This window comes from Physeter macrocephalus, chromosome 2 (assembly GCF_002837175.3).
Source record: "Physeter macrocephalus isolate SW-GA chromosome 2, ASM283717v5, whole genome shotgun sequence".
NCBI classification, from domain to species: domain Eukaryota; kingdom Metazoa; phylum Chordata; class Mammalia; order Artiodactyla; family Physeteridae; genus Physeter; species Physeter macrocephalus.
In genome coordinates this window covers 75,421,055-75,444,426 of record NC_041215.1, presented here as the reverse complement: position 1 = coordinate 75,444,426, position 23,372 = coordinate 75,421,055, and the positions used below count along the sequence as shown (strand labels likewise).

General features: G+C 41.2%; 1 protein-coding gene and 1 long non-coding RNA gene across 3 annotated transcripts in view; one reads left to right on the top strand and one right to left on the bottom strand.

The window, feature by feature from the left end:
- LOC102985618 (uncharacterized) overlaps nucleotides 1–8,154 on the top strand; it is a 26,379-nt gene extending 18,225 nt beyond the window's left edge. Inside the window, exons 2-4 of the long non-coding RNA XR_447896.2 lie at nucleotides 5,558–5,678; nucleotides 6,404–6,555; nucleotides 7,315–8,154. This is a non-coding gene — a long non-coding RNA (uncharacterized lncRNA). The remainder of the gene's footprint in view (nucleotides 1–5,557; nucleotides 5,679–6,403; nucleotides 6,556–7,314) is intronic.
- On the bottom strand, nucleotides 5,839–23,372 carry KLHL23 (kelch like family member 23). 2 transcript variants are annotated; one of them, XM_007109845.3, is made up of 4 exons: nucleotides 22,913–23,372; nucleotides 20,805–22,019; nucleotides 17,032–17,184; nucleotides 5,839–6,194 (listed from the first exon to the last, which is right to left on the bottom strand). In XM_007109845.3, exons 1-4 carry the CDS (start codon nucleotides 23,370–23,372, stop codon nucleotides 5,884–5,886), a joined length of 2,139 nt encoding a protein of 712 aa, XP_007109907.2. In that variant the 3' UTR covers nucleotides 5,839–5,883. The 2 variants fall into 2 exon arrangements, with proteins under 2 accessions (XP_007109907.2, XP_028334686.1); XM_028478885.2 differs by lacking the exon at nucleotides 22,913–23,372 and adding an exon at nucleotides 22,422–22,482.

The window sequence follows — 23,372 nt, the reverse complement described above, 5'->3', positions numbered from 1 at the left end:
AATCAACTATACTGCAATAAAAAAAAAAAACTCCATCCATGTGAGCATGAATATAGACCCAGACACATATGAAAATGTAATATAAGATAAAGGTTTTCTGATGATGTTTTTCTATTCACATCTCAGTACCTCAGGTTTTTAACCTTGCTTCTTTATTTTGAAATATAACACACCAGATTTTTAATTTTAGTGGCTTTATAGCATTTTAGTATCTGACAGAGACTGTTAATGGTCCCAGTATCTGTTAACCCCTCTTCCTGTTTTTAACAAGACTCTGAGCTTTTACCTGAGCATGTGGCTATCCATTTTTGTGTCTGACTACAACAGCACACATGCATACTATTGGAAGGACTTGGACTTTAAATAAGATGGAGAGACATCATCACAAGGAACTGCACAGAGGAGTGACATGATCACAGTGTCTTGTAGACTGTATTGTTTCTGTAGTCAGCAGGGATTTATCTGCTCATCAGCAAAGGCATTTCTCAAACAGAAATGAGTGCAAACTATCCTCCAAGACCAGAACTAAAGCTGCTCTACAAGTTGAGGAGAACAGGACACTGGAGAACTTAGTGGGTGGCCTTAAATTATTCTAAATGTTTAGTTTTTACAGAAAGGAAAGGGGAAAGAAAAGGGAAGGAGCCTGATGAGAGTTTCTGATCCTAGATTTATGAGACGGGATGCTGTGCTACTTCCACAGATGTTTTGTTACCTTTTCGCAGTTGTTTTCTCGTAAAACTTTGAGTTTCCTCATTGAAAAAAAGATTTAAAAGCTTCAGCTCATTCACTGCAATGGCCAAGAACATCTTGATTTATAACTTATGGAGTAAAAACACAGGTTCACACAAGGCGGATGTCATTATGGAAAGAAGCCCAGTTAGAACTACTTTTCAAAATATTACAGGTGGGCAGATGAAAAACACAAATAGGAAATACAAAGCCACAAAACGCACTGGAAGACTGAACTTGTGTCCAGCCAAGAGGATAATGATAATTTATATTGGGCACGATTTTGGTTTAAACTTTCTAACAATTTCGTGAACCAAGTGTGTGCTGTGATTTTGGTGGGGCTGAGGGAATGCATGGACACAATGGGGCTTCTGAACTGTGGGCAATTCCTGCCCCAAACCTTTTTAGAGAACTGCCTTCTTGATTAAGAGACAAAGGTTATGGACTCCATCACATTGCCTTCCTAACTTCTTTTAAAAGCAAAGATAAAAAAGACCACGAATACATTGTTAAACCAATAACTCTGGGTTTCCATTCCTACTTAACAACACTGGAAAATAATTGTATGTGTCTTTTGTGTTCATTGGACCTGCTATTAGGCCAACAAGGGGGAAATGTTATCTGAAAAAGTCTTCTTATAAGCTCTTGGTTGAGCCTCCAAAAATAAATGCCTTTTGCTAGAAACTGGAGGATGGAAAAGCAGAAAGAAACTCTTAACAAGGATGGTATTTCAAAGGCTTTCAAAAATTATGAAGAACAAAATGCTCTATAACTTTACTTTTTATGCATGTTTAGAGTTCCTGGCTAGGATTCCTTACCATTCTTTCCTTCTGTCTGATGTAAAGTCTCAGATGGTAGTTAGCCAGTTTCAACCTCACCTTCCCATCTAACTTTCTATTTGGAATTTGGAAGAAGTCCAAAATTATTGAAAATTCATACCCAAACTGCTTGTTGGTATTGTTATTCTGAGAACAGTGGTGTGTGTGTGTGTGTGTGTGTGTGTGTGTGTGTGTGTGTGTGTGTGTGTGTTGGGGGAGACAGACAGACAGACAGACAGAGAGGGAGAGAGAGGAAAAGAGAGAAAAATGGAGAGAGAGATGTGGAATAAAACAAATGAGTTACAAAGTGATTTCTTAATTTTATTTTCCCATGTAACTTTGAGAACCAGAATACTTTCTGTGGGAAAAGGGGCTACAGATATTGGGATAGAAGAGATTAGGTGAATACCCTGTGGTGCTTTTACCACTTCCTGACAATGCTAGGACCTTAGAAAAATTTAACTATCCCTCTTCTCTTTAGTATTTTTATTGTTATGTATTTTAATTTTATGCCTAGAAACAAGAAACAATCTAGTAGCAGTAAGCATCCCTAGCATCCAGACTATGGTCTTGAAATACCATTTTTCCCTAAAAGAAATCAGGGCTGCTTGGAGAAATGGCTGATTCCAGGTTTGAGGCGGGAAATGCACAAGATGAGCCAGGAGTATCTGGTCATACCAGACAGCAAAGAAGCTATCAAAAACTACTGGAGCTGTGCCAAAAGGGAACAACTCTGGGAAGCAGTCTGCAGAGCCTTTCACTGGCTCAAGATGATAAACGGAGCATCAGTAAGAGTAACTGCAATGGACTGAAAGACGCCAAGTACATTTAAATCCATGAGTTCAAAACAATTTAAAAGAAACAATAGGGACTTCCCTGGTGGCGCAGTGGTTAAGAATCCGCCTACCAATTCAGGGGACATGGGTTCGAGCCCTGGTCCGGGAAGATCCCATGACTCAGAGCAACTAGGCCCGTGCGCCATAACCACTGAGTCTGCGCTCTAGAGCCCGCGAGCCACAACTGCTGAGCCCATGAGCCACAACTATTGAAGCCCATGCACCTAGAGCCCGTGCTCTGCAACAAGAGAAGCCACTGCAGTGAGAAGCCCGTGCACCGCAATGAAGAGTAGCCCCCCGCCAGCTGCAACTAGAGAAAGCCCGTGCGCAGCAACGAAGACCCAATGCAGCCAAAAATAAGTAAATAAATGTTAAAAACAAACAAACAAACAATAAATCTAATAAATCACCTTTGAAGGATGCTAACAACTATTCATTTTGCAAACTGGTACATAAAGTTAGGAATCAAGCACTTCTTCTACCTTTCCTATACAAACTATACCTCTGGGTAAACAACTAGTAAGTCAAGGAAGGTTTTTCTTTATAGAAGTATTTCAACAAATACACCAAGAAGAGAGAGCATTGGAAATCACCATTTTGCTATCTCTAATGAATTAAGGATCTGGATATTGAGCATCTATGGCTGCCAAGATCAGAAAGAGACAATTATGTCTTTTGATGAATGAACACACCACCACCTGTGAAGTAATTTTGACCAAAAAAAAAAAAATCAAACCTGAATCTGATTAAGCTTCTGGATCTAACTACCAACTTATAGGAAACACAGGGGACAGAGGAACGTGCTAAACTACACAATAGGAACACAATCAGTAAAATCTCAACTCTGGGAAAGCAGAATGAATGATCTAGCTTCTTCAACAATTAAATAGCAAGGAGTTAAAAAAAGAAAAGATGGATGAGGAACTTATAGATTAAGAGACCTAAAAATTTTTTCTATGCATATGAAAATAAAGGCTAATGTGCCTTTAAGCAAGTACCCTAGATATTGATCCTATTTCAGTTGTAGCTAAAAACTAAAATTAAGACTTGTGAGAAACAGCAACTTTCAAAATTTGGATACTTGGAGTCCTCTTAATTAAGTCATACTTAAAATCATCTCCACAACTTTAATTATTTTGTAAAATAGTGTTTGCCCTCCCAAAGCAATGGCCTGTTTACCTTTCTGTTTACCTTTCTTAATTCTTTCTTGTGTGCATATATCAAGAACAAAAAAAGAATTTTATAGAAAATAGGAGCTGGAAATTAAATGCCTGAGATCACAAACTATTTTCAAGATCCTTAAGAATAAGATGGGATCCATGATCTCAAAATTAGCCAAGAGCCATAACATGCACATATAAATATTAAATTCTTTAAATGTGACAATGGAAGTTTTACTGTGGCTGAAACAGTCAGGAAAGAATTTCCAGAGGCTGGACTTTTATAGGACCTAGATAAGCTGAAAGGAGGCAAAAGTGATTGCAATTGTTCTCATCCATTCATAAAAGAGATCTCTAAAGCCCTACTGGATAACATATTACTGGTTCAGCATTAAATGCAAATGTTCTTGACAGCAATAAAATATTCTGTAATTCAAGTACAGATTGAAATACTCTGTAATTCAGTTGTTTCACTAATTCAGAAACTCAATTGTCCTTCAATTCAACTGGCCCAAATTCAAGCAGCTTTACCACGTATGCAGTGATTTATTTATTTTTATTGAAAATACAAAGTTATATTAAATGAAAACATTTAAATAATTTAAAAATCATTCCATATCCCCCTACACTAACACAATGAATTTCACTTCTGCATATTAGTTTCCACATGCATAAAGATTTTACAGACACAATGATAGTGTTCATACCATTTTATATTGTGCTTATTTTACTTACCATATCACAGACATGCCCATGTTTCTACAGTCTTCCAAACAATATTTTTAATGGCAGTATAAGGCTTCACTCTTTTTATTAGCCCACTTCTTTGCCATTTAGATTATTTCCAATTTTTCGCTATTGTAAATAATGAAAACATAAACAACCTCATGCATTTACCTTTTTGTTTGTTTTGTTTGTATGTTATTCTTTAGGTTACAAATCAAGGAGTAGAATTTATGAGGAAAAGATATGGTCATTTTTATGGCTTTCTATGTAGTACCATATTGTGTTCCCAAAGGGTTGTATCTGTTTAAAATGCCTTTTTAAACGAATGTATTAAACAGGTTCTTTATAAAATTTAAAAACAACTCAGAAAAATTAGGTAGTTTTACACTTACATACTTAAAGTTAAAAATAATTATTGTCTCTTAAAAAATGAAGAGTGTGGGTAGATGATCTAACAGATTACTAAAAGTTTAGATGAGTTAACTTAAGCTACGCTTCCTAACTTTTCTCAAGTTATGGCACACATGGAAAGTGATATGGTAGGCACACTGGAGAAAATGGACAAAGATGTTTCTGGCCCCGAAGCTTCAGCTACCCAGGCCACCTCTGGCTACTCCAAGAGCTGTGGGGATCCATATCTAGGCACATCTGTCACCCAAAGAGCCAGTGTACATGGGAAGGGAAGTTCTAATTGAGGTTAGGTGACTCAATCCAAGTCACAAAATCTAGTTAGTGGAAAATGAATTCAAATTTCTTCTCATCAATGTATTTTCTACTATATCACAATGTTCTACATGCTTTCTGGCTCTAAATTTCAATTTCACATGCAGACAAGTACCTATACTTTTGAATAAAGAGGATTTTCTGATATGCTTAAAGACACCTAAACTAGCAATTTACATCAAAGCTGAAAAGTTAAAATAGCTCTTAGGATCAACAAATATTCAACTCTTTCCTCTGCAATTTTTCAGATTTTCCATTCTTTTAAATTTAGTTTGTAAACTCTGAATAGTAATAATCTTTTGCACAACATCTTGTATATCTCTAGTAGTCAGTAAATAAAGAATCATAACTATAAATAATACACACTACAAAGGAAAAACACTAGACTTAAGTCCATTCTAAATAATTCTAAAGGTAAAAAAAATTTTTAAGTATTGATTTTGTAGAGGTAGAGAATATTCCCTCTTTATATTTCAAATTCCTTGTTAGCTAAATGGAACCTTAATGTACACTATTACATTAATGTACACTATTACACTGTCATAAGAAATATTTCACTCCACAGAATGATTTTGACCTACACCCAGTGTTGATGCTACCAGGAGAAAAAAATTCACTGCAAAGACGTTTCACCTTTTACCAAGTGTCCAGCGTTCCAGATCACCTTTGATGAGCAAAGATTAAAGGTAGTAACCCCACTGATTCAACTGTAAATATACATAAGATGTTTCTTGACCATTAATCACAGGGTTGGGGTGTAGAGTGGGGGTTAGGCATAAGAATTTACCTAACGTGTGCCAGGCCACAATAACAAGTAAGACACTCCAAACCCTACATTCTTTTTCACTACACCCTGAAACAGTGATTACTTGGTCATTTCTATGGACTTAATCAAACATTATACACACAAACACACCCATGGGACCGCATGGCACTTGGAAGATTACCCACGATTTCCCACTTATTAAGATCTGGATCATATTTCTCAATGCTCTGAAGATATGTCCCCTTTGAGTAGGAATACCCCCCAGTGACATAAATACATCCATTCATGATGACGGCACCACACTCCATCCTCCTTTCCATCATGGGAGCGATCTCTCTCCATTCATTCTGTTCAGGGTCATAGCATTCTGTGATTGTAGTTTGTCCACCAACTAGATAGAGCTTATTTTCAAATGGAACTGAACACAATCCATATTCTATTAAAAAGAAAAAAGCATATTTCTATTAGGATAACAAGCAAAAGAGATACCTTAGGGTGGTGATATAATAATGCTTTACAATTTAGCATACAAAAATAGAGTAGTTGTGACATTTTGATTCCAGCACACACTACCACAACACGGAGCCTTAAAATCCACTCCCAATCACCAGACTCAGATTACCTATTCCTGCCACTGTCTTTCAGGTTATCCCTAAACTGGCTTTGCAGGATGCCGGGAGGAACTCATCCTCCGACCACTACCCTTCCGGGAACTTCCCAGCACAGGCACCTTTTTCTCTACGCCTATGTGTAAAAGGTGGTAGCAGCAGAGTCCCTCTGCCATGAAGATGTCCCAGGTAACTGGTGTAGGATCCTTCGGGTCTTAGCAGCTAACCCTGTACAGTATCTGCTGCCACAGGCGCTTGCCTCTCTCACACTGCTGGTCAAGTTAAAGACACAAGAAGTTAGAGAAATACAAGCCAGTTTAGTGGGGAACTACAGTCTGTGACCTTAAGAAGCTGTGGAAGGTGCTCAAAGGCTGAGGGCTGCCATGTGAGGTCTGCGTCCTGGGGCTGGGAGTCCACCTCTTGGGGGTCAGCTTTCCAGGCCATTTTAATTTTTTCCATTTTATCTCCCCCTCCACATCCAAACCTGCTGGCTCTTCAAGGCACCAGGATCTTTGGCAACTTCACTTCCTCTCCCTTCTTCCCAGGGCTGTGACTAGGGTAAGGCAAGTGAGGTGCCCAGAGCACAAAACAGGAGGAGACTCTTCCACTTCCGAGCAACTCCTTCAGTTCTGTGCCTCAAGGGTCTCACTTGCCTGACCCTAGTCCCAGCCCTGTTTCTTCCACGCCCTCAGTTCTAATATCGCTCCCAGCCTGTGAGTTCTTTCTCTGGAAGTATCAACCATTAGATTACACTTAAATACTTCTAGCTGCAGACCTGAAGAAAGAGCAGGAGTTGTCAGTGGCACTAATACTATGGCGAATAAATGAAGATTTAGCTTGCCATTGCTGAGCTGTTCCATCTGTCTGGAACACCTTCTTTTCCCAGGTCCTTGCACAGCTGCCGTCTCCATATCATTCAGATCTCATTTTTTTTTTTTTTTTTTTCAGGTCTCATCTTACTCTCACCTCCTCAGAGGGCCTTCCCAGATCATTCAACCTGAAGGAGCCGGTCAGGCATCTCTACCACATCACCCTATTTTAATTCTCTCTGTAGCTCTTCTCATGATCTGATGTGGTTCCTGTTTACAGTCTCTCTCTTCCTTCTGACAGTGTAGGAACTGTGTCCTGCCCACCACTCCACTCCCAACTGAAGGATGGCAAGTGTCTGGCATCTTGTAAGGACTCAATAAAAGTTTGTTAAATCAATGAATGAATTGTACCTTGTACCCTCTGTGCCCAAATATGCGCTCCCATTACTTTGTGGAAGAAAAGCTTATAAGGCCTTCTTTAGAAAGAAAGAATGTACGATCAGAAATGTGATTTCTCCTTTAAGTAGGGAAGACAAATTCTTATCAGTAAAGTTCTTACTATTTAGGTTTCAAAGCCTAAGGAAAAGTCTGAGAAGACTGGTATTTCTGCTTTGAGTCCCCATACTGTTGTTCTCTGGTTTCTGACATCCAAGAAAAAAAGAATTCTCCTACCTCTGAAAACCCATTTACTACCTTTCAGTTATACACATGCAGAATTTTTATAGGATTTAGTTGTTTCTGAGTACTTGTGACACATTGTTTGTTTATATAAATTATGAATCATTCTGTCAAATGGTTATTGTGAAAATTAATGATGATTCAAAACTTTTATCAGTTGGTATAAATGTTTCAACAATGAGCTTATTAAGCTTTTCTTAACTTATTCAAATCTCACAAAAAATCCTCAATTTGCAACTCTTATGTTAAGAGAAGTATCTCAATCTTTCTATACCAGTAAAAATATTTAAAATAAAGTGACTCCTGGGCTCTCTATTCTGTTCCGTTGATCTACATGTCTGTTTTTGTGCCAGTACCATACTGTTTTGATTACAGTAGTTGTGTAGTATAGTCTAAAGTGAGCGATTCCTCCAGCTCTGTTCTTCTTTTTCAAGACTGTTTTGGCTATTCGGGGTCTTCTGTGCTTCCACACAAATTTAAAATTATTTTTTCTAGTTCTGTGAAAAATACCCTTGGTATTTTTAAAATTAATTAAGTAATTAATTTTATTTATTTTTGGCTGCGTTGGGTCTTTTTTGCTGAGCGCGGGCTTTCTCTAGTTGTGGTGAGCGGGGGCTACTCTTCATTGTGGTGTGCAGGCTTCTTCTTGTGGTGGCTTCTCTTGTTGCAGAACACAGACTATAGGGCACTTCAGTAGTTGCGGCACACAGGCTCAGTAGTTGTGGCTTGCGGGCTCTAAAGTGCAGGCTCAGTAGTTGTGACACACAGGCTTAGCTGCTCCGCAGCATGTGGGATCTTCCCGGACCACGGCTCGAACCCATGTCTCCTGCATTGGCAGGCAGATTCTTAACCACTGCACCACCAGGGAAGCCCTACCCTTGGTATTTTGATAGGGATTTCACTGAATCTGTAGATTGCCTTAGGGTAGTGTGGTCATTTTAACAATATTAATTCTTCCAATCCATGAACACTGTATGTCTTTCCAACTGTTTGTAGCATCTTCACTTTCTTTCATCAGCGTCTTACGGTTTTCCGAGCACAGGTCTTTACCTCCTTAGGTAGGTTTAGTCCCAGGTATTTTATTCTTTTTGATGCAATGGTAAATGGGATTGTTTCTTTAATTTCTCTTTCTGATAGTTCATTGTTAGCATATAGAAATCCAATAAATTTCTGTATATTAATGCTGTATCCTCACGATCAATTAATCTATGACAAAGGAGGCAAAAATATACAATGGAGAAGGACAGTCTCTTCAACAAGTGGTGCTGGGAAACCTAGACAGCTACATGGAAAAGAATGAAATTAGAACATTGCCTCACACCATATACAAAAATAAACTCAAAATGGATTAAAGGACACAGGTTCGTGTCCCGGTCCGGGAAGATCCCACATGCCGCGGAGCGACTAGGCCCATGAGCCATGGCCACTGAGCCTGCGCGTCCAGAGCCTGTGCTCCGCAATGGGAGAGGCCACAACAGTGAGAGGCCCGCGTACCGCAAAAAAAAAAAAAAAAAAGGATTAAAGACCTAAATATAAGGCCGGATACTATAAAACTCTTAGAGGAAAAGACAGGCAAAACACTCTGACATAAACAGCAGCAAGATCTTTTTCAATCCACCGCTTAGAGTAATGAGAATAAAACACAAAAATAAACAAATGGGACCTAATTAAACTTAAAAGATTTGCACAGCAAAGGAAACCATAAACAAGACTAAAAGACAACCCTCAGGGTGTGGTGAAAAGGGAACCCTCCTGCACTCTTGGTGGGAATGTAAATTGATACAGCCACTATGGACAACAGTATGGAGGTTCCTTAAAAAACTACAAATAGAACTACCATACGACCCCGCAATCCCAATACTGGACATATACCCTGAGAAAACCATAATTCACAAAGAGTCATGTACCAAAATGTTCGTTGCAGCTCTATTTACGATAGCCAGGACATGGAAGCAACCTAAGTGTCCATCAACAGATGAATGGATAAAGAAGATGTGGCACATATATACAATGGAATATTACTCAGCCATAAAAAGAAATGAAACTGAGTTATTTGTAATGAGGTGGATAGACCTGGAGTCTGTCATACAGAGTGAAGTAAGTCAGAAGGAGAAAAACAAATACCGTATGCTAACACATATATATGGAATCTAAGAAAAAAAAATGTCATGAAGAGATTAGTGGTAGGACAGGAATAAAACACAGACCTACTAGAGCATGGACTTGAGGACATGGGGAGGGGGAAGGGTAAGCTGTGACGAAGTGAGAGAGTGGCAGGGACATATATGCACTACCAAATGTAAATTAGATGAGAACCCTCATGCACTATTGGTAGGAATGTAAATTGATACAGCCACTATGGACAACAGTATAGAGGTTCCTTAGAAAACTAAAAATAGAACTACCGTATGACCCAGCAATCCCACTACTGGACATATACCCAGAGAAAACCATAATTCAAAAAGATACATGCACCCCAATGTACATTGCAGCACTAGTTACAATAGCCAGAACATAGAAGCAACCTAAATGTCCATCAACAGAGGAATGGATAAAGAATATATGGTATGTATATACAATGGAATATTAGCCATAAAAAAGAACAAAATAATTCATTTGCAGCAACATGGATGGACCTAGAGATTGTCATACTGAGTGAAGTAAGTCAGAGAATGATGAATATTATATGATATTGCTTATATATGGAATCTTAAAAAAGGGTACAAATGAACTTATCTACAAAACAGAAATAGAGTTACAGAGTAGAAAACAAACTTATGGTTACCAGGGGGTAAGAGGGGGAGGGATAAATTGGGATATTGGGATTAACATATACACACTACTATGTGTCAAACAGATAACTAATAAGACCTACTATATAGCACAGGGAACTCTACTCAATACTCTGTAATGGCCTGTATGGGAAAAGAATCTAAAAAAGAGTGGATATATGTATATGTATCTGATTCACTTTGCTATACACCTGAAACTAACACAACATTGTAAATCAACTATACTCCAATAAATAAATAATTTTTTAAAAAATGATAAAGCAAAAAAACCCCAAATGAAGATAAAAAAGATGTGATATATATATATAATACACACACACACACACACACACACACACACACCCACAATGGAATACTACTCAACCATAAAGAAGAAAGAAATGTTGCCATTTGCAACAACATGGATGGGCTTGGAGGGTATTATGCTAAGTGAAATAAGTCAGACAGAGAAAGACAAATACTGCATGGTATCACTTATATGTGGAATCTAAAAAATTAAACAAGCTAGTTAATATAACAAAAAAGAAAAAGACTCACAGATATAGAGAACAAACTAGTGGTTACCAGTGGGGAGAGGGAAGTGGGGGAGAGGCAAGATGTAGGGGATTAAGAAGTATAAACTATTATGTATAAAATGAAGAGGCTACAAGGATATATTGTACAACACAGGGAATATAGCCAATACTTTACAATAACTATAGAGTATAAAAAATTTTAACTATAAAAAAATTTAAAAATTATAAATCACTATGCTGTACACCTAAAACTTATATAATATTGTACATAAACTATATCTCAATTTTTAAAAAGTATAAAAATAAATAAAGTGGGCTTCTCTGGTGGCACAGTGGTTAAGAATCCGCCTGCCAATGCAGGGGACACGGGTTCCATCCCTGGTCCAGGAACATACCACATGCTGTGGAGCAACTAAGCCTGCAAGCCACAACTACTGAGCCCATGTGCCACAACTACTGAGCCCGCATGCCTACAGCCCGTGCTCCACAGAAAGAGGCGCCACTGCAACAAGCCCGCGCACTGCAATGAAGAGCAGCCCCTGCTCACCGCAACTAGAGAAAGCCTGTATGCAGCAATGAAGAACCAACGCAGTCATAAACAAACAAACAAACAAACAAATAAATTCCTGGTAGTTTTTCCCCTGTTACCCAAATGCAATGTAATGTTCTGTTATAGTTGATGGAAACTTCCTCAGCTATAACTGCCTTTTTTCTTGTTGGTCACTCTATGAAGCTACTGATGCTAAGGGATTGTGTCTTGTTTATTGAGCTCCTAGCACTGTACATAGCAAGCAGGAAGCACTCAGCAAATATCTGTTGGACAAATGAATGAATGAACAATTTCAAACCAAGTATGAGGAATAGCACCATCTGTCATGGCTCAAAAGAATTTACACACAAATATGCACTATAAATACATGGCAGTCTGTATTCAGTGTTACATGAGTGATAGGAACAAAGCCATGCAGGGATTCAGAGACAACCACAATATTTTCAGGTATTCAATATCCATTGAAATACTTTTTTTACCTAAGATTTTTTTCTCACTGAAAAGACCTGTAAAGCTTATCTAATCTAACTTCCTTATTTTGCTGGAAAGTAAGACCCAAGAGCTTAAGCTGCTGCCCAAGATTACACAAGTAAATGAACAGCAGAGCCAGGAGAGAACGTTATTCCCACTGGACACAGCTCTCCACGGATTTTCCCTCTCTATCACTTACTGCTTCTCCTGGGTTCTTCACGCACTCTTCTTCCTCAGCTCATCCTTTAACTAATGCTGTTTCCCAAGATTCTGCTCACTACTGTGTTCTTGGTCCCAACCTCCCAAGGCATCTCATTCACCTCCACACACAGTCATCATCTCTAAGCAAACAACTCACAGATCTCTGTATTTAGCTGCATTCTTCCTCCTGAGCTTCAGAACCACACTTCCCATCGCTTGCTGGACAGTTCTTCTGAGTTATCTAACTGGTCCTTGCCATTTCACTACAAAACTGAGTTCATCATCTCTCCTCTTCTCCCCTCCCACTGGTTGCTACTTCATTGCTCCTAGTCAATCAGCCAGAGAGCCTGGAATGACTGTCAATTCCTTTCTCGTCCTCATTGCTAATGTCCAATCACCCAACGGAGCGATCACTACCATTCAATCAATGGTGAATCTGTAACATTCCTCGTACCTGCCTGTTTTCTATTCCTACCACTTCAGGCTTTCAGTATTTCTCACCTGGTTTATTACAATAGCATTAGCAGATCTCCCTGCCATCTTTCTCCCAGTCTATTCTCAAAGGAGTTCTTTCCTTGAAGCTAGAACTGATCACGCATCATTCTCTTGCTCTGAAAACTTTAAGCTCTCTATTTTTAAAATTCTCCAGGCTGCCATTCAAAGCCCTCCATGACATGCTCTTCAACTGAACTCTCCCATCCAGTCTCTCATCCTACTCTCTTGCATCTCATTAATATAATTTTACTTCCAGGAACTGGAATGAACCTGGAAATTTCCCTTCAGCCTTCCTTCACTGGCTAACTTTCTGCCAGAACGCTCTTCCTCAAAAACTACCTTCCTAAATTGTAGCTATTCCTTAAGTCCCAAATCATAACAGCCTATGCCTGGAAGCCTTCCAAGATTGTCAGAGTCCCCTTAACTAGACTGGAGCTCTCTCTACGCTCAATTTCAGTAGCACTTATTTGTAAGACTGTCTTGTATTCCTGTTATGTGTATTTACTACTAGAAACTGAGTTCCTGTGGCAGTAAAACTAATCATCTTTGTGTCTTACGTAATAACTGTCGATAGAATGGTATCTTTCCCAAGGTAAGGTCTCAATAAATGTTATCTTGAATTTAATGGGATTATAGTCCCCTGTTTTTCAACTATACAAAGCAACCACCCTTAAAAGCATTAAGAAAAAAGATAACATTTAGATTACCTTTTAAAAATAACCGTAGTCATTTCTTTGTGATCTAAGCTACATATGTATAAGGTAGACTCAAGACTGACATTTTACATTCTTCAGGAGGTGCTCCTAAAATGTATAAGAGGCATAACTTGCTATAATTCAGAGGATGTAGGTCCAAATGCCTTCCAGGGCCAAGGAGACAACAGACTAGCTGAATGAACCGGGCTAGGGGTAAGAAAAACAGCAGCACGGGCCTCCCAAGTCTATGATGTGATGAGAATGGAAGAGACTGTGGTGAAGCGGAGCATATAAGCCTCATCTAAAGGGAACAGCCACTACTTGGCACCAATAATTGCTGCCAGGAAGGAATATGATCCAAGGTTGCCAGATCTTGCAATTTTTCTAAAGGCCAGAAATCATGATTTTTATTTGAAATCTCCTGAATTAAAAATATTGGTAACAAGCCAGTTAAAAAATATTTTGAACACTGTGAGAGCCAAATAGAAGATACCACGTAGGGTGCTAATTTGATAACTTCGTTTCTCACATTATATCAGGAAAATGTCCAATGTGAATCAAAATGCTCCATATGGAATTCTAATATTCATTTCTGATTGATTTTTTGATTTGCCATGGCTTTACATACTTTGGCTTAAGTCTCACTACCTTTTAAACTCTCTTTCAAGCAGTTAACAAGCTATACCCAATTTAAGTATGTTAAGAGACCTTTATTTCTATATTTATTTTAAAATTAATTAATTTACTTATTTTATTTTTGGCTGCATTGGGTCTTCATTGCTGTGCACGGGCTTTCTCTAGTTGCAGTGAGTGCGGGCTTCTCTTGTTGCAGAGCACGGGCTCTAAGCGCACGGGCTTCAGTAGTTGTGGCTTGCGGGCTATTGAGCACAGGCTCAGTAAGTGTGGCGCACGGGCTTAGATGCTCCGCGGCATGTGGGATCGTCCCGGACCAGGGATCGAACCCGTGTCCCCTGCATTGGCAGGCGGATTCCTAACCACTGCACCACCAGAGAAGTCCCTCGAGACATTTATTTTTAAAGGAATCTCTTTATGAAATATAAATTAAGTTTGTAATGTACACAACTGCCCTCTGATTTGTTAATCTGACTTTTCATATGTTGGATTTTCTTTGTAAAGATAAGTCAGAGAAGTATCTAACTCATAAGGTTAACATGAGGATCAAATGAAGTAACAGTGTAGTTGTTAAGAGCATGAGCTCCCAGCCAGACTGCCTGGATTTGAATCTCACAACAAGCCCTAGCTAGCTGACCTTGGGCAATATATTCACTCTCTGTGTGCCTCAGTGACCTATAAAATAGTAGCAGTACCTAGCTCACAGGATTGCTGTGAGGTTTCAAAGGATTAATACAGATAAAAGTATTGGAATAGTTAGTGCCTGGTACATACTTATTGAATAAATGTTAGCTATTACAGGCATACCTTGACGATATCGCAGGTTGGGTTCCAGAGCACAGTAATAAAGTGAATATCACAGTAAAGCGTCACGCAAATTTTTTGGTTTTCCAGGGCATATAAAAGTTATGTTTATACTATACTGTAGTCTATTAAGTGTGCAATAGCATATTTTTTATGTCTAAAAAAATGACTATTCCTTAATTTCAAAATATTTTATTGCTAAAAAATGCCAATTCAATTACAATAGAACATCAAAGATCACTGATCACAGATTACAGTAACAAATGTAATAATAATGAAAAAGTTTGAAACACTGCGAGAATAACCAAAAGGTGACAAGACACAAAGTGAGCAAATGCTGTTGGAAAAATGGCACCGATAGAATTCTCAAGGCAGGGCTGCCACAAACCTTCAATTTGTAAAAAATGCAGTATCTGCAAAGTACAATAAAGCGAAGCACAATAAAACAAGGTATGCCTGTACTCAGTGTGACAGTTATTATTATTTTCTATTATAATTTCATTAGTTATCACAGAAAGGTGTGGGGAGTCTGGGATAATACATCTGAACTACTAGGAGATGAAAGTCTACCTCCAAGATGTCTTCAGAGCCAGGACAGCGTATGGCTGAAGTCCCTCCTTGTGTAAGTCCTGTGGTATATGGAGACACAGCACCAGATTCAGGTGTGCTCCCCCTGAACCGTGAGATGACATATATGATGTATGATGGAACCAGCTGCATTGGTCAAAAGTAGGAGAGCCCGTTCCCTTATGGAGAGGCAGATTGCTTCTCTGTTATAGCACAGGTCAATGCAATCAAACTGCCTGACTTTGAATCCTGATCTACCACTTCCAAACTGTGTGACCTTGGCAAAGCTACTTATCCTTTCTAAGCCTTTACAAATATGTAAAACAAGGGTAAACAATACTTACTCACAGGATTGTAGTTAGAATTTAGGGTAACATTACATGCAAAGCGCTCAGTCAGTACCTGACCTATGGAAAGTGCTCAAGAAGGTTAGCTATCATTATTATTCTCAGATGGTTCAAGCTCGTGAATTCCAACTATGCTCTCCAGTGACTCACACAGAAGCCGGATGCTATATGGAAAACGATTCAAAGTAGTATGGTGATATGGTGGTATGAATCTTTCCTAATGAAAAAAACCTTAATCAGATGGCTTAACCTTAACCAGGTAACTGTAACAGGTTTATCCATCCCCCTGAGCTCTACCCAAAGAGACAAGTCAAAGGACATCACAGAAGACAGGCCATTCTTTGTGGGCAGACAACTGTTAAGGCCAACACAGGGCCCTGCACATCACAGGAGTAAGAGCTTAATAGCTATTGAAACCCAGAAAGAACATGCTTCTAAAAAAAAAATCATTTCTTGCTGAACTGAATCAACAGGTATCCTTCCCAACTATTTCACAGACTAGTGGTTTTTAACTGTCAATAAAAATTGTGTTTTAGGGCTTCCCTGGTGGCGCAGTGGTTGAGAATCTGCCTGCCGATGCAGGGGACACGGGTTCGTGCCCCGGTCCGGGAAGATCCCATATGCTGCGGAGTGGCTGGGCCCGTGAGCCATGGCCGCTGAGCCTGCGCGTCCGGAGCCTGTACCCCACAACGGGAGAGGCCACAACAGTGAGAGGCCCTTGTACCGCCAAAAAAAAAAAAAAAAAAAAAAAATTGTGTTTTATATAATGCATGTAGTAAATGAAAGAAAGCATATAACTAAGGATAGGAAATACAAAAAAAGAATCTCAGTAAAAAAAATTTATGAAGAAACTAATTCTTTTAACCACACAGGCTTAAAATATGTGTCATGTAAAGACATCAGGGAAAGTATCTGTAGATGTCATCTAGTTGGAATAAGATAATTGTGGTTATTGTTAGATGAACATGTGACTATTTTGAGCCTTTAATTATACCCATGTGTAGCCTACTACAAATTTAGCACTTTCTACTTCCAGCCCATTTTTAGCCATCTCTTATGCTGATAAGATGCATCACAACATGTACTATTTGAGACACTAATTTGTTACCTGGATGTGGACTGGAGGTGATGAGGCTCCATTCATTGATATCTGAATTGTAGCTCTGGACCTTGTCATAGGTGCAGCTTCCTCTGTATCCGCAGTGGCCGCCAATGACGTAGATAACTTCATGTAAGACACAGGCAGTAGCATTTCCCACGCCTGTGTGTTAATTAAAATCACATCTTCAGATTGCTCTTTCATTCGGTTTTGCAATGAATATTGGACTAAGATTATTATTGCTTTTGTTATTATTGACAGTAGATGCAAGGCATTGTGCTAGATGCTATGAAGGATAGAAGAATAAAAAAAAAAAAGGCTCCCTGCTCCTTTTTTTTAAAAGGGGTGAGACCTTTACACAAATAATTAGAACACAGGGTAGAGAACTCCTATGAACGTTCACAGAGCAAGGAGACACTGCTTTGACTAGGGGAATCATGGCAGGCAGTGGCAGAACTTGACCTGGGCCTCGGTAGGTAGCCTTTGGCAGGCACAGGTGAGAGGAAGCCATCCTAGGCAGAGGGAAAGGTGAGTGCTTATTGGACAATGTCACGTAGCCGAGTTTGATTCCCAGCACTTGGGCGGGGCAGGTGGCACACCTGGGGCTGTCGTGTGGGAATTAAAGCTGACGTGGTAAACTGAAGCCACACGGCAAAGGATCCTGATGCCCAACTAAGAAACATGGACTTAATTTATCAGGACTTTTAAGGTTTTTAAACAGAGGAAGGGAGGGACTACAGGAGTAGAAGGGCAAGAGTCAGAAAGAGCTAGGTATTGGCCCAGGTGAGAAGTACTGAGGGCCTGATTTTAGACTGGGCCTTGAGTTGGAGGGAAGGATACCAAGGTAAGAGACACTGGCAGAACAGATGGGCCTTGAGGACTGCCTCCAAGACAAACAAGACTCATTCTGAGGTCCTGAGCTCGGAAAACTGGGAAACACTGATGCCACAGAAAAATAAGGAAGAAATGGATTCAGCAGGGGAAGAAGACGTGAGGAAGAAAGATGAGGAGGCTCGTTTTAGTTGAAAATGTCAGTTTAAGTCTTTCAACCAACTTTTTACTTAGCCTATTAGATGGGCCGGTGCAGTTCAATCTCCCTGTGCATTTCTACTCCAAAACAAAAGTGAGTTTATAAGTAGGGCAGTTACGATGAGGGGAAAAAAAGTTAGGACTTTCTAAACAGCTGAGTATTTATTCTTCTCTGTATACCCGTCAACTAAAAAAGGAAATGAATTTGAAATTTGACTCTGCCCAATTTAGGTGCTCATTACCAGGGAAAGCTGCTAGTTCACTTTATGCTTACAAAATAAAACAAACTGGGGAACATAGTGTTATCCTTTCTAGAGACAAATGGGAAACTTAAAGCTCAGCATGAGTCCACCCATCAAAACCAGTACTAGCAAAAAGTGCACATAACTGACAAAAGTGTTACCCTTCCCTGGGATGGTCAGATATAATCAGGAATCAAAACTTAAGTTAGGGCTTCCCTGGTGGCGCAGTGGTTGAGAGTCCGCCTGCCAATGCAGGGGACACGGGTTCGGGCCCCGGTCCGGGAAGATCCCACATGCCACGGAGCACCTGGGTCCGTGAGCCATGGCCTGGCCGCTGTGCCTGCCGGAGCCTGTGCTCCGCAACGGGAGAGGCCACAACAGTGAGAGGCCCGCGTACCGCAAAAAAGAGGCCACAACAGTGAGAGGCCCGCGTACCGCAAAAAAAAAAAAACAAAAAAAAACAAAAACACAAACTTAAGTTAAAAGTATAAAACTCTGGAATTTCAGACCCAGCTGGGGGGTAGGGGAAGACTTCAGCATACGAGGGTCTCCCCATTCCACTCAAGGCTAAGGCAAGAACACGTGTGGCCTTCTTTACAGTGGATACACCACTGCAGCATTTTCTTTTCAGGAAGCACTGTTTCACACATGATTTAACAACATTTCAGTAAAGTAATACATTTCAATCCTCAAAGAAATATACTCTAAACTGCAGAACCACTGAAATTGTGATCTTATCATTAAGAAACAGAGGCAGAAATATATCCAGGTTTACAATAGCTGCTAAAATATCTGAACTTTCCTTGTTTCTTTTGTAGGAAAGGAGTCAGGACATTAAGAGCCACCCTGGGGAGAGGACTGGGGGAATTAGTAAATTAGGGGGTCAAGCTCAGGCAGAGTCAAAAACCAGAGCAGCTATCGCAGCAGGCATTAAGCCACCTTCTCCCATCCTGCCAACTACTTCGCAACCTTCGGACGTGCAGGAGAGCGGTTGTAATTGAATATGAAAGACATTTCTGCCCTGTCAAAGCTGACATGTTCTTCTATAAGATGTTCATGAGTATAATGCCTAACACTTACTGAGTGCATACTCTGTGCCAGGCACGGTTCTAAGCACTTCACATGAATAAACTCAATTAATCCTTTCAGAACTAAGCTATGTAATATTGTGACCCCCATTGTACAGATGGCAAAACTGGGGCACAGGGAGATTAAACCATTTGTCCAAGCTCACCAGCAAGTGAGGTGAAAGTCAGGATTTGGATTCAGGCAGTTTGGCTTCAGAAGCAGCATGTCTGGTCACAAGGCCATTCTGCCTCTCAGGCTTCCTGTTCTCATCCAAGAATCACACCGGGTCAGATTCCCAGACCAGGTCAGATTCCCACACCCTCACTAGCATTAAAAAAGAAACAGAAAGGCCTGGGAAGAAACATCTGGAATAAAATGACTCAGATTTGGTAACAACGTACCAGTTTGTGTGCAACTCCCCAGCACCAATGAATAAATGTAACGAAATAAGTGAGATTCTAGCTTAACTTTTTTTTACAGTGGGAGAGAAAGACAAGGCTATTCTAGTACCAAACACAGCAGAAAATACAGTGTTTATCAGACAGATGCTAAGATCCAATAGCCACTGTGTGGGCCACGTGCGGGAGGTAGGGGACCTGCACCTCTCCTTTACCCTCTAAGACAAGACTGGAATCCCAAAGAGCAGAGGGTGTTTGTCCCTAGTTTTTGAGAGAATGTAATTTGTTACACCCTATAGGGACCAAACCTTTCAAGGTTTTAATGAAAGACCTTTTAAAAGACAGATGATCAGGGCTTCCCTGGTGGCGCAGTGGTTGAGAGTCCGCCTGCCGATGCAGGGGACACGGGTTCGTGCCCCGGTCTGGGAGGATCCCTCATGCCGCGGAGCGGCTGGGCCCGTGAGCCATGGCCGCTGAGCCTGCGCGTCCGGAGCCTGTGCTCCGCAACGGGAGAGGCCACAGCAGTGAGAGGCCCGCGTACCGCAAAAAAAAAAAAAAAAAAAAAAATAAAGACAGATGATGAGAGGAAAAAAGCTGAATATTTACAAGCAGAATCAAAAAGGTTCAATGTCAAGAGCAAGCAAAATAAAAAAGAAAATTAAACATGAATAAAACTACCCAGCTTTCTCTCTTCATTTAGCCTTTGATTTAAATATAAATTCTTAAGACTCAAAGCAAGATGTAGATTCAAAACAGGCTGTAGAATAAGAAGAATGAATTATACTGTTTTCTTATATAAATAAGATTTCTTTTCTAGCCTGGGTAGCATACTCTGATCACATAATTCTCAGTCAAGTTGGGGACTGCTATACTATATTTTCACTTGGAACATTCTGTGTAACCTTATTTGTATAAGCCACTATAGTTCCTAGGTAGCATTCCAAAGTGATAAATTCTTTTTAACGTTATCTGTGAGAGAAGTGAGAGACCCTTGGCCTAACCTCAAACACCTAAAAAATACAGAATAAAAACAATCTGCACTTACCTTTAATCATGTTTGCAATAGGAATCCATTTCTCTTTTAATGGATCATAGAACTCGGCCTCTTCTGCTGGAGCCCCTTTTCTGTAACCACCTAAAGCATAGACACAGCCACCCAAGGTGACTGCACAGTGGTAATACCTGGCATTGAGCATTGGCAAGCCTTCTGTCCATTCATCACTTTCACTGTTATAGATCCACACTGTGTCAAGAGCTTCTATGTTATCCGTTCTGTAACCCCCGGTTACATAAATATTGGGTCCCAAACATGTAACACCATAGCTCTCCCTAGTATAATCTGGTATTTCTGCTCCCTGGATCCAAACATTTGTCAAAGGATCCCATACATGCACCTCTGATAAAGGATGCCAGTAATAGCCTCCAATGATATACATTGTGGCTGTGGACCTCTGAGAAATCTCTTTATGCATGGGATTCAAAGCATTGTATATGAGAGATCGGATCTTATTTTCGGTTAACAGGCAGCTTCTTTGAAGGCCCAAAGCTGTTTTTAAATACACTGGATCTATATCTATGTTGATATAGCTTAGTAGATTATACAGGCATTCAATTCGATTTTCTACATCATGAGCAGTCCACTTGATAACTGGCTCTATGACAGCTTCTTCTTTCCAAACACTGAGATTCTTTCTGGACAAGATAAAGAGAAACTTTTCAAGGCTGATTTCCAGAAATTCTTCTTGTTGCCATACTTCCTTAAACCTTGAGCATAGAATTCTTCGAGATTCCTTCTCTAGTTCTGGACACACGTGAAATTCTGCAAAGGAGTGCATTCCAATACAATTATCAATATCCAAGTGCCTTACCAAAAACTGCTCACATGCTTTCTTTACCGAAAGGAATTGTAGCAGATCTGCTGCTTCAAGCAGGCTTTGAACATTTCTTTTAGTTATCTCAATTTGGGACGTGTATGCATAATTTACAAGGCCTTCCAAGATATCATGTTGTATGCCAGAGATTTTTATTTTATTTTTAAATTTTTCTTTCATGTCAGCTGTGAACATTGCTTTAAAATAATTGCTGCAAGCAGCTAAAACAGCTCGGTGACAATGGAAGATTATGCCTGAAGGACACTGAAGGGTAATATCAGTAAATAATCCATCCAAGTAAAATGTTTTGAATGCATCCAGAAAATCCACTGGATGCGTCGAATCCTTGAAAAGGTAAATATAATCTTCTTGTCCTTTTAGAGCCATGGCTGCAATAAACATGAAACAATAAACGTGTTTTCAATTGTGTGCATTACCTCATAATCAATGCTAAATATTCCTGTCATTATAATGATTGATTAGCATCGAATATACAAAACTAGACTAAGTTCAGCACTCTGTCACAAATGCAAAATGTGGACACACTATTTCATAATTTATATGATGGTCAATTTCAATGCAGGGTAGCTCGGAGTCTGATATGAGGCCCCCGGATTGCTCAGGGGTCCTTTCGAGAAGAAATATTGATTTGCTACCCCATTCACCCAGTCTCCGAAATCTGCCCCGAGCTGCCGGTCCCAGAGAGAGCCCTCACTTGGCAAACCAAGTGTCCAAGAGGTCACCCCACTAGAGGCTGGACCTCGGCCGTCTCGGCTCGGCCCCAATTCAACCTTTTCCCCGAGTTCCGTCTCCTTTTCAAGTCGAATCGAGATGCCAGGAAAGCGATGATCGAAATACAACTGGCCAGAAGAAATCTCGGAAAAGGGAAATCCTGTGTCTTCCTGCTCAAGGAAGGACGGAAAGGAAAACGGCCGGACGGCTGCCCCTCCATCCGCGTGCCCCCTTCCCGGCTGCCGCAGGGCTTTCCGCGCGCCGCGCACCCGGCCCCCGGCCCGCGTTTCCGCCCGGAGACCGCCCCGCCCGAGGGCCTGGCACGGGGACTCGCCTCGAGGGCGCCGCGCGCCGCCGCCGGGCCCGGCGCCAGCGTCCCTCCACTCCGGGACGCCGCACAGGTGTGGGGAGGGCGCCGCGGACGGCCCCGCGCTCGGCCCGGCCCGCCGCCCGCGCGGCCATTGTCTCCGCGCCTCTGCCGCGGGCTAGCCTCGCTCCCCCGCGCCCGGCCCCGCTCGCTCCCCGCCGGCTGGCCTTGCCCCGCACTCACCTCCGGCGGCGGCTCCGGGTCGCGCTGCGGGCCAGCGGGCTAGCGGCGAGCGGGGGCGGGGGCGCCTCCGGACCCTCTGACCATCTTTGGAAGAGGCGCGGCGGAGGCTGCCTGCTAGTGCAGCTCCAGCCCACAAGCGGCTCCTATTTTGGTGCCCCGGCTGTTCCCTGCCTCCAACCGAACGGCCCCCCACGCGCCTGGGGCGCGGGGCAGCTCGCGGGAACTCCCGGCTGGCGGGGCCGCGCTGCGGGCAGGGGCGGGGTGGGCGCGCGGGCGCGTGGCTGCGGCCCCTCCCCGGCGGGCTCCCAGGCAGCAGGTGGGACGGCTTCCCCGAGGAGACCGCCCGCGCCGCTAGCTTTTGCCCTTCTCCCGGAACCTGTCCCCCATCCCCACCCCACGCACAGACACTGCCGAGCGTTTTCTCTCTAGACAAACGCTCTAAGTCCTGATTTAGGACCAT

Bases quoted from the DNA above. Each gene is read 5' to 3' on its own strand.
- KLHL23 (XM_007109845.3), bottom strand. From the start codon at position 23,372: ATGGTCCTAAATCAGGACTTAGAGCGTTTGTCTAGAGAGAAAACGCTC. The intron at 22,020-22,912 runs GTGAGTGCGGGG...TGTTTATTGCAG, and splicing joins ACCCGGAGCCGCCGCCGGAG to CCATGGCTCTAAAAGGACAA. The intron at 17,185-20,804 runs GTAAGTGCAGAT...ATTAACACACAG, and splicing joins TATTGCAAACATGATTAAAG to GCGTGGGAAATGCTACTGCC.